The sequence below is a fragment of the Oxyura jamaicensis genome, chromosome 6 (genome assembly GCF_011077185.1).
Source record: "Oxyura jamaicensis isolate SHBP4307 breed ruddy duck chromosome 6, BPBGC_Ojam_1.0, whole genome shotgun sequence".
Classification (NCBI taxonomy): domain Eukaryota; kingdom Metazoa; phylum Chordata; class Aves; order Anseriformes; family Anatidae; genus Oxyura; species Oxyura jamaicensis.
Window position 1 is genome coordinate 1,174,659 of NC_048898.1, and position 11,555 is coordinate 1,186,213.

An 11,555-nucleotide genomic window follows, 5' to 3' on the forward strand; every position below is an offset into this window, starting at 1 on the left:
ATCTTCTTTTTGCATTATGAAGGGTAAATCAGCACAAAGATCACTGCAGTTGCTTGGTTCTTGAATAACCCACGATGTTTTAGTTGCAATAATATTCCCATAAGGAAATCTTCTTTCTGCATTGCTTCACTTCAAGAGGAACCAGGTGCATGGCTGAAATTCCCTCTCTTGCTGCCCTGATGCTATTCTCCTCCTTTCACAGGTTGATTTTGGCTTTGCAAAGAAAATAGGATTTGGAAAGAAAACATGGACTTTTTGTGGAACTCCAGAGTACGTAGCCCCCGAGATCATCCTGAACAAAGGTCACGACATTTCAGCAGACTACTGGTCACTGGGAATCCTAATGTATGAACTCCTGACTGGCAGGTATGGGCATCAGAGCCGGCGCAGCTGCTGAAAAGAGATCCAAATATTTCTGCCGTTGTCACCCTGATTAGATGATGGGAAAGATTCAGAGCAGACGTGCTGTAATGGCAAAGTGAAGCCTCAACACTGTGCTGCTGAACCTAATAATTAGTTTTCCATTTTAAATCACAGTTTCCATGCAGATCTCTCAAAAGGCAAGATATGAACAGGCTTTTTCAGAAATGCTGTGACTTGTCACCAGAACTCCACCCTCATTTTTGTCCCCAGGTTCCTGTAAACTGAGAATGAGCTGAACATGGCAGGGAAAGGGTTTGTAATTCAACCAAGGAGGTGCAGCAGTGGGATGCTGCGCATCTGAAAAGGAGGAGGTAGAGTTGACACTATGAGAGCTTGAGACCCTATATCCACCCTTTCCCTTACTTAGTTTAGATGCAAAAGTTGAATGCATACATTAATGCATATTTTGACAGTTTTGGCTTCCTTGAACTTCCTCACCTCATCCACCAAAGATACAGGACCTTGAAAAGGATCCATCACCTAAAGCTGCGTAGCAGCTCTGGGGATGGACCCAAGACAGCCGAAGCCTGTTTTATGTTTGGGACCTCACGTCTTGCTGCTTTGCAGGAGCACATGCCAAAGCAAGCAAATTGTAGCATCTGCCTTTAGGGGCAATTTGTTCACATACTGCAGTTCTTCAGTGAACTTGTCCCTGTTCTGTTAAACCAATGGAAGCCTTAATCCCCACTGAAAGCATGTCACAACATCAAATGGAGAATAAGCCAGTGAGCAAATCTAGGACCCTTGTTCCCCAGGCTGCTGGGACATGGGTCTTCATGGAAATGAGATTTGGCATGTGCTGCTCCAGAAAACATTACTTTACTCTTAGGTACTTCCTTCCAGCCAGCATCACTTAAATTCCAACACTATTAGAGCATCTTGGCTGAGAAATGTTTAAGATCATACAAAGCAAAACATTCCTATTTGTCACCTACCTTTCCTCATTTCACGGTAGAGTACTCTGTTTTGCTTGGTTGTTGTTGTTGTTGTTTTGTTTTTTATCAATCTTTAATGCTATTTTAAGGACAAACTTTTAATTTTTTTTTCTTTTCCTTCTGAAGTCCCCCTTTCTCAGGCCCAGACCCCATGAAGACTTATAATATCATATTAAGGGGAATTGACATGATTGAATTTCCAAAGAAGATTGCCAAAAATGCTGCTAATTTAATTAAAAAACTATGCAGGTAAATGCATAAAATATAATCACCTTTCTCTTATTTGTAAAGAAATGAGTTGTTCAGAATGATTAAGTAACCTATTTTGTTATTCATTTTATAGAGACAATCCATCAGAAAGATTAGGGAACTTGAAAAACGGAGTGAAAGATATCCAAAAGCACAAGTAAGTGTATTCCCCAGCCATCCATCATTTGAACCTACAGAAACATGCATTTCAAACACTTCCATTTTCTGCCAGACTCACTTTTCTTAAACTCGTTTGGTCTTTCCCTTCTAGTATGCTTTAAATTGTAACAGTTTGCACTGGATGTTTTTTTCCTGTGTTTTGGTATCGTTTCTAGCCTTGCCTATGACCAAAACACATTGCACATTGACCACTTTAATTACTCGAATGCAGAAGAGCATTTGGAAACAATCCAACTCAGCCACTGCCTTCTTGGATTTCTCTGGTTTGCAGAATCATTTTCCAAGGTTTTCCTCCATTTCTCTCCCTTCCACTCCCAGCAAGCTTTCTCTCTACCCATAATGTTAATTCAGCAAACCTTTTGGTCCGATGGGAGGGAGTTCTTAAGTGATGTTACATAAGCTCTGTGTTGCTACAGAAATTTACTAAAGAGTTTCCACACTGCTTGAGAGGAAAACAAACAAACAAACAAACAAGCAAACAAGTTAGGAACCACCGCAGAGGCAGGTTACCTCTACCATCCATGCTCATCCTTCTCTGCTCCCATCCCCAAAGCAATACAAATGCATTGGATGGACATTTTGAGGGTGAGATCAGCTCAGGGCTCACCCTTCTGCCTGAGCTGCTGTAGCCCAAGAAAACCTGAGGTGCCCAAACCAGGAAGAGAGCATCCCTGTGCAGACTGGAACATCCAATCTCATACAAAGAAAGGACATTACGGGTCTCATATGGCACGGACTGGCCACATAGGAAGGAAGAGCAGATGCCAGGACACCTGCAGTGAGGAACAGTTTTCTTCTGAGCATTTGTAATTTGTACTTGCCATGGTATCACTACTGGGTTGCGACACACAATCCATTTTCAGCCGAGGAAGCGTATATAAACATGACAGGAAAAATAATTAAGGCTAATTAGACCATTTGAAGAACATGTCTGCTGGAGTTAAAACCCACTGTTTAAGCAATTTAAATTTCATTATGTGATATTTTAACCATATGTCTAACTTCCCGACATGCTTTATTATTCTCTCCTTTCTAGATGGTTTGAAGGCTTTAACTGGGAAGGGTTACGAAAAGGGACACTGACACCTCCTATAATACCAAGTGTAAGTTTTACTGCTTCATTTCTCTTTCCCAAGCAATTTGTCTCTTTAACACGAATTTTGTGATTTTCAGGCACTAATACACTATAGTTAGCATGTGCTTTATTTCATCTGAATATGCTGGTCAGAGAACAAAATTGATCAAAACCCTATATAAAAAGTCAGTTTAGGGACATTTTCACCTATACTTTGTCTCCTGGCATTCTCTTCCAGTGGAAGTCATTTAGGGCATGACTGTGATGAAACACTTTTTGCTGCCCAGGCAGAATCACTCACTATCATGTTTTCTTCTCTTTTTCACCTGCTGCATTTTTTTCTTCATGTACTTTTCACATTCCAGCAGAGAGCTGCTACTTTCACCCCTTTTCTCAGATGTGTCCTCTTTCTTTCTCCTTTATTCCTGTTTTTGATGGGCAAGTGGGATTTGTATGCCATCTCCCTTTCTTTTGCATTAACCTTTCCTTCTGTCTTTTCTTTTGTGCTTTTTACCCTTTTTTCCTGCATCCGTGTCCTACATGAAAAGCCCTGTTACCGACTAGTTTATGTTTAACTGGGAGCAGACTCAGAGGGACAGCTCTACTCATTTTCCTTTGCAGCAAAGCTCTTCCTTTGATGTCTTTGTGAGCTCTTTACCCACAAAGCCTGCTGCAAAGAGAAACCAAACAGGATTAGCTGATAGAAATTACCTTGGCCCCTTCTGTTCGGCAGCCTCCCCTCCTTGTTTCAACTTAATCCCTTTCTCTCCGTGCCTCTCCCAGTGGATCAGTGAGAGAATGACATTAGCAATCGTATTTAATTGCACCCCTTTGCTCAGTCTGTCCGTGGTCCTGTACCTCCTGCAGCAGCAGCAGGCACATCTCCAGGGCTGAATCTGCTATCCCAAAGTTTTCTTAACTGCTATGAAAGAGCAAGGAGGTTTTGTGTCCCCCTTTTGGCCTATGGATTACAGAAGTCAGTGACAGGCAGCAAGAGAAATCAGGATTTTGTAAATGTTTGCCTAAAACAGGATCACCAAACAGCTTGTAAATATTTTATAAAGCATTTTTTTCTGTTAAGCTGATTCTAATAGCTATTAATTTTCCAATAACTGTTAACTTGTTCGCCGTATTTCAAGTCAGTGAAATCAAGTTTACTCCTTTATGTCCAGTTTCAATTCCTGGTTTAACTGTGCTCTGTGCAGGATGCCAGTGTAGATGAAAATGCCCAAATATTTTTTTCTATTTTTTTTAGTGGATTTTTTAGTTAGCAAGAGCATTTGCAATACTGCTTTTACCCAATATATGTATAAGCCCTGCATGTCTAGCCATCAGATAGAAGAACCCACAGCAGTGACTTCAATAATATCTACTCTCTATGGGCATGAATTTCTCCATGACATTGCTCCACCACCAGAAACTGTCTCTACTCTTTTTGGCATTGCCCAGAGGCCATTCTCTAGCCTGTTTTGCACAAGTCATACTTCTTCAGCTTTTTCACATAGGTCCAACACAGTATCAGGAAAGGGTCTTTCTTGGCATCATTGGGATGTATATTCCTAGGTCTGGTGCCAGGGACACCAGAGGACATGTCTGCAATGGTTCCAAAAGTGCTGCCAGAACACCACCATCCCTTTGGCCAGTACACCACCGTCAGGGCTGTCCAAAAAGAAGACAGGAGCATCCTTCCCTCTTCAGAAGACTCAACCATTCTTCCAGGGCAACTTATCAATGCTGACAGCCGTACTCTGCCCCAGTCCCAAAGCAACACACTCTTCCTTCCTAGAATTCTTAGGACGAATATCTTTTCTGGACATACTCTTGATATCCTCTACAAAATGTGCCTCCATTAACTAGTGAGCCTCATTGACAGTTTTTCAACCCTGAAGCTGTCCGTCCTGCTCAGTTTTGTTTTCCTCAACGAGCTCAGTTGCTTTGGTAGAAGACCCAACTCTCAGTAACGGCTATATTTGCAAAGTGACCAAAAGTATGTAGTTCTAGGGGAAGAAATTAGTTTTTCCTTCACTCATTGCACCTCTCCTCCCTAGCTGGAAAGGTGCCAGAAGGGCTAAACATAGAGACTAGCTTTTGTTTTGCTTTCAGAAATAGGCCTTTCACAGCTCTTTAACTCTCATCAGCAGTTGTGTACTACCACTGAGACAATCAAAACCTACTCCTTAGCCCTTGCTCCACAGGATTTTAGAATAGATCTGCTGCTAGAACATTGCTTTGGGGAGCAGCTGAGCTTTGATACCACAGATTAAAAACCTGTGATGGAAGCTGGCCTGAAAAGCTACTCCTACTTCTTGACTCTTCCAAAGATGTGCTGTCTTGCATCATGGCTCTTGCTTTTGAGAAAGACATGCAGGTCTCTTCACTATAATTCATCACAAGCTCTTATGCTGGCAACTCACTCACTGGGCAGATGATACCAATGTTTGTGCTTTACCCTCTGGGATGGACAAGAGATATGTCTGGAGTATCCCTTCTTGGCTGGAGAGGGCATTGAGAAAGAGTTTTGTTCCCATTTCTCTGATCATGAAGGAACGCAGGCCATATATGGGTGACACGGAGCTGTGGATAGTCATGCCCAGCAGCATTAGCAACACATAAAAGTTAGCAGAGTGACAACTCACCCAGCCTTTCTCTCTAGATCATATTTCTTCTAAGAAAAAACAAACAAACAAACAAACAAAAAACACTCTACAATTGTCTTGGATATACTCCATCTTTTATTTTGTCAGATGAAGGCAAAATAGAACCCATCTCCCAAAACAGGACTTAGTTCCCATAAAGTTTCACCTAGTGCAAATGACTGTGCCAGCTCTGCCAGATGCTCTCAGTGTAGACATCTGCAGAGGAACCCAGGGGAGCTCCACAGATGCTTTCACCCCATGCAGTCCACTTATGCATGCTGCATCACTACTGAGGGGTTTTTGCAAGAAGCTACAGGTTGTGCACATAAGTTGTGAATGGCCACACCAGCTGCATCTCTTCTGCTTTGGTAGCTGTTATCTTGTGCATACATCCCTCAGTTCTTCTCCCAAAGGCAGAACTCACATAGGGGTGGGCTGAGAGAAAAAGAGAGACGTGGTCCAGCACAAGGACCATGAAGGAAAGCAAACTCAGAGTCCACCAAGGTTGAGGACCCTAAAGATGAAGGTTCTCCAACTCAACAAAGTAAGCAGACCCAGGTAACTCAAAAAATAAATAAATAAATAAAATTACCAAATCCAGTATATAGTGGGTTTTTTTTTCACAGTGAGTTGAGTATGCAAGGAGTTTGATTCTTCCCCAAGACATTATCAGCCACAGGTAAATTCTGATGCAGCAGTGCAGTAATCCAGCATCAAATATGTCTCCTGGACTGTAGGTTGGGAAAAAAATATGGTAAGCGTTTCCTACACAGCACTGCTACAGCAAGAGCTCTCCTCTCCAGTCTGCACTCACTACTTTACAGCTCAATGTACTCCTTCAGTATGACCCTGATTATTTTGGCCCGTAGGCAACTGCTGGTCTCTTTTTGTATTGTTTCATTTATGTCAATTGCATTGGATGTATGAGGGTCTCATTATAAGAAAGCTTAAATTATCTTCATGAAGCAAAAAATAAAAATAAAAAAAAAAAATATAGAAACCATCTAGTTACAGTAGCTTTTAAATGACATTATTTCCTAAAAAGTAATTCTACTTGGCCTTCATAAACCTTAGCTGAAACTCAGGCTCTCTGCTTCCTTGTAAGTGGTCGTGGTTGGTTGCACTGTAGCTTAGAACAAAGTCATTTGTGTCAAAATTGATAACTGGAAATTCAGAAACATGCTAGGAATATTGGTTGTCTGGTTGGCTCTGTAGGCTCATACTTGTTAGAAAGCTAGAAGGCACCAGAGGCCCAGCTGACAACCTCAGATTCAGGATCCTGAAGCCATAAATTGGAAATCTTGGGCTTTGGGGAAGAAAGGTGCTCCTGGAACATGGGGGCTTTTTCAAGTCTTTACTGCCAACTTTATTCCAGTGGGTGGAAAAATTCCCCTTGAGGCAGAGCCCCAGAGGGCCCAGGTCATTAGAGACAGTAGGAAGCCAGTGAGGATTTTGTGGAAAGTCCTCCTGGGATTCAGCAAAAAGTTGTTGAATGCAAAAATTCTCTACTGCCACACCTTACTTGCTGCAGTTAGCATTTTCTGACCAGCACCATAGCTATATCGCTGGGACTAGAGTAAATAAAAAGAACCAAAAAAAAAAAGAAAAAAAAAAGCCCACTGCATGCTTTGGCATTGTGAGGTCAAGAGATCTGTAGAGGTCCAAAAAACAGCTCTGATGATGGTCCCCATCTTGTTACTCTGTCCTTTCCACAGGTTGCATCTCCAACAGACACAAGCAATTTTGACAGCTTCCCTGAGGACAATGATGAACCACCCCCTGACGACAACTCAGGATGGGACATAGATTTTTAATGTATTTCTCTTACCTGCTTCTGCCTTGCTGAAGACAGATTCCTGGGACATGGCTGCCAGCGAAACCGAAAGAACTGGGAAGGATTCGTGCTCGGGGTCACCATGATGCCTTGATTGATGCTGCTACAGTAACTACAGTGGCATTAGGACTTATTGCTTAGATGACAATAGTGCTCTTCATGTTTTATGTTCAAACTTAATATAGCAGTTGACATGGTGGTCCTGACGCAAAGCCTTTCACCAGTAAAGAAACATGTTTTCTATCACTGCAATGATCTTGCTACGCTCTAATTACAAAAGTCGAAAGATACGTAGTGTAAGACACACTTCATTCTAGCTGCAAGGTACTGGCTTTATCAGTAAGATCAATAGTAATTTATTAAGTGCTGTAGGTAAATACAGTACAGGATCTGGGCTTCTCCCACACTCCAAACTAGGTAGGAACTGGCCAACTTCGGCTGTTGGCCAGTGTAGGAACAAAGGAGGACAGCAACGGTACTGGTCAAAGAGTTCATGTCAAAGCAGTGGTAAAATTTGTCCATTTTCTTTCCAAGCAGTGTTCATGACAAGAATGAATGTTACTTTTCCTCTTTCTTTTGGAGAATTTTTATTTAATCTAGTAAAACAAAAGCACAACTGCTCTAGATCCTGTTAAGGCAGATATGGGTCGCTTCTCTCATACAGCTGAGAACATAACGTAACATGACGTTTGCATTTTTTCCTTTCCTTTGGTACAAAAACATAAATGCATGGAAAGAAATCATAAAATTACCCATTTTACCTATAAAATAGTGCTTAAATAATGGTACTATAATAAAGCGACAGCAGCCAACTGGTCTTATTAATTAGCTATTAGGCTTAAAACTAAGCTTAACTTTTACATTTTTAGAACCCAAAGGGAAAATATAAGACCCGTAATGTACTTTATAGGTGCTATGTACATCCTTCATCTGTGAATATACCTATTCAGTCAACCACCATTTCAGAAATATGTAGCAAGAGGTATTGTGCCCCATCATGCTCTTAGAACAGATGAGTTTACATCTCCGTGTCTGCATCTCTTCCATGTTTATTACAAAGCTAATTAAAACAATATAAAATGTAATGGAGGGCCAGTTTGCTGGCTCTTTTTTTTTAATATTGCCCATAAAAATGTAATTCTAATGTCTCACCAAACTAAGTCGGAAGGAGCTCCACAGAAAAGTCAGTGGAATTTAGCGGAAATCTGATATTTCGTGTGGGTTTGTTTTGTAAGAGTTACCGGTCTACATTTCGCCAGCGTACCAAGATCCCAGTGACGACATTTAAGGCACGGGGATGGCCAGAGCTGGGTCAGCTTGTATGAAAAAAAAAGCCAGGGAAAAGGATGTTGGTGCATGTATGCTTTCCTTCCCCTGACTTCCACTGCTTTTCCTTTGCTCTAGTGAAGTCTCTTCTGGTTTATACAGACGTAAGAAGGCAATACTGTCCTGTATGCCTACTCATTGGATTGTACACGGGTCTAGAAGTTTATCCCATCGTACCAACAAGAAACGTCAGCTTTCTTACAGACCCTGCCCCCAAATTAGCAAATGCTGCCCCATTTCATCTCAGAGTTGTCAAGAATGGTTACATATCCTGGAAGTCAAAAGATCAACTTCTGCTGACCATTTTTGCATAGTGTGCAGAAAACATATACTTTAACTGTAAAAAAATATTTCTCCAGTGCTAAATCTTTTCTGTGTTCCTAATGGAAGTGACTTCCATAGTCTTAATAGAACATACGAAAAAGATGTTTCCTCCACTTCTTTGACAGCATCAACAATGTCTGCTGCTTGCCAGCAACCTAAAGAGCTTGGTCACCACAAACCCCTTCAAACCCAGTCCATTCTGCTGAATTTTCTCCATAGTTATGCAGAAGGGCAAGGGAACGTCATCCGCACAATAACATCAGGTTATTTCTGCTGCTCATCCGTCCCATGCAGCATCGTATTAAAATTTGTTTGCCTTGAGAACCGTAGGGAAAAGACAGTAACTATGCCTACCAGGAATCACTCATGTAGAGCAAATAATGAGTTTTCAATCCAAAGGACTGAAAGCAAACACTGAACACTAGGGCTAAAACAGTCACCAGTCATCGGAGCAAACAAGCAGTCGCGCTTGCTGCGTGAAGGCTCAGTTCGTTATTCACGTCCCCCCGTTTTTTCACTCGATGCTGTGGCTACCTTGGAGGACAAAAATTGTTACATTTGTTGACTTTCTACAGAAGTACATACAGAGGAGTTTGTCTCAATACAGTCACAGCGAGTAGCTGAGATTCAGCTGTCTGTCAAGCAAAGGGTTGCCAGGAGCATCACAACCCCTTGGGGGCAACCCAGAAGTGTTATGGGAAGAATGTTTTAAAATGGGCTGATGAGTTATTTTCTTTCTTCCTATCCATTTTTCCTTGTGCCATGCACCGCAAGACCTGCATCGTGTGGCATGCACTGTACTGAATATAAATTTGTTTTGGTATCAAACACCTCACTTGACTTCCATCACTTTTACTAAGCATCCTTTAAACGACATACTTAGCATATGTATATTATAAACACCTTCATTTATAAGTAATATATTTGAGTTGCATAATATATATATATATTCACAATTGATTGCCTCTGTGTTTCCACTTACTGTCTTTTCTTTGTCTCCTTTTTTAATATATGGGACAACGGTGTATTTACGCAAGGGGAAATCAGCTGCCGTATTTAAAACAAGCGTATTAGGATTGGTGTCATAAGATACAGAAGATCTGTAGCATCTTACAGTGCTGCATTATCCATAGCAAACTCTTATTTAACAACAGGACCACAAGCAAATATTTATGTAAATAGATATTTTCGTGTTGATATTTTGTGGTACACATAAAACTTTTTATTTAGAGTTCCATGGCATTATTACTTCATTTTCTTATTTGTAATGTAATGTTTTTAGATCGAAGTAGACTTGAATTAATGTCATAATTGTCAGTATTATTAAACTTTATGTCGACTGTACTGTTACTCATCCGTCCCATAGGTTTAGAACATGACTAGCTATCTGGCATTGTTGCAAGTGCCTTAAATCCATGGCATCCTATAAAAAAAGACAAATTTGGTGTTATGCTGCATGACAAAGACAAACACACCTCAAAATGTTGTCCTTTCTTAGCTTGCTGCGTTTTACAGTTCTTTCTGCTAACAATTTATAAGCCTTTATTATATAATATTGATGAATTACAGAAATGATGAAGTCGTTCTCTTATTTCTGTTAAATGTACCAGAGCTGTGTATCTGTTAATGAGATACAGAGTCATTTCTGTGAAATGTATAAATGTATGTGCGGGTCAAATTAATATATGACATCCTATCAGTCTGTATACAGGTATTCCTGTTTCGCTAAGCTGTGCAGATCCAGCCCATAGTGCAGTCCGGCTCCAGCGTACCGTCTTTTATAAAACCCACGACAAACGTTCTGCCCCGAAAAGCGATGAGCGGCTAAAGGTGAATTGCCACCATGCGCAACTCACACCTCTGAGGCGAGACCGGGTGCCCCCCAAGAAACGCCACAGTAGCTCATTTGAGCCCCTCGACCAAGCAGGATCTGTGCTTTCTGCCATCCTCGCGTGCAGCCCATCGCAGAGGCGAGGCCCTGGCGCTGCTGCACAGCCGGCCTGGGAGCGATGCCATTTCTCTGAGCCGCCGGGCATCATGCCGGGACTCGGCCAGCCCCAGGCTCTATGGGCAAAAGAGAAATTTCACGTGGAGTTGCCTGTCGTCCTGAGTCCGATTTACGCTGTTTTTACACTGGTCCTTTATTTTTTGTAATCTGATTTCTCCAGTTTTCTTCTTACAATGGATTCTACATAAAAGAGTTTTCTTGTTTGTCAGAAAATTGTCTGTCATCCGATGGTCGTCGACCAGTTGCACTCTTTTGATGTAGATTTAAGAACTTTTTTTCATGAACTTAACTGCTTTTGTTTTGCTCTGTATTTTCCCTGCAGCTGTAATTGCCGAGTGCCTGTTGTATACTTTATAGAGTTGAAATAAAAATAATTACTTTTGAGCAGTGCGTTGCTGTCTTTCTTCAGTTGGGAGAGTTCTGCTGCTCAGTCGGACTTTTTGCTCAGGTTTACGATGACACACAGGAGGGGAGAGCCAAGCAAAATGTTGCACGACGCCTACATACATTGCACGACGGCCTCGTATCCCCCTCCAGCTGGGGGGGGGGGGGGGGGGGGGGGGGG

The 11,555-nt window shown here is 41.6% G+C and overlaps 1 protein-coding gene and 1 long non-coding RNA gene across 7 annotated transcripts in view; both read left to right on the forward strand.

The window, feature by feature from the left end:
- Window positions 1-11,374, forward strand: part of PRKG1 (protein kinase cGMP-dependent 1) — a 466,513-nt gene extending 455,139 nt beyond the window's left edge. For all 6 annotated transcript variants that reach the window (XM_035330176.1, XM_035330177.1, XM_035330178.1 and 3 more), the window contains 5 exons: window positions 203-366; window positions 1,485-1,607; window positions 1,702-1,764; window positions 2,824-2,890; window positions 7,214-11,374. In XM_035330176.1, the coding sequence (XP_035186067.1) occupies window positions 203-366; window positions 1,485-1,607; window positions 1,702-1,764; window positions 2,824-2,890; window positions 7,214-7,312 (516 nt within the window). In that variant the 3' untranslated portion in view covers window positions 7,313-11,374. The remainder of the gene's footprint in view (window positions 1-202; window positions 367-1,484; window positions 1,608-1,701; window positions 1,765-2,823; window positions 2,891-7,213) is intronic.
- On the forward strand, window positions 3,922-7,085 carry LOC118169157. The gene is made up of 2 exons (XR_004751944.1): window positions 3,922-5,646; window positions 6,048-7,085. It is a non-coding gene; the product is annotated as an uncharacterized LOC118169157 (long non-coding RNA).
- Window positions 11,375-11,555: the final 181 nt, after the last annotated feature.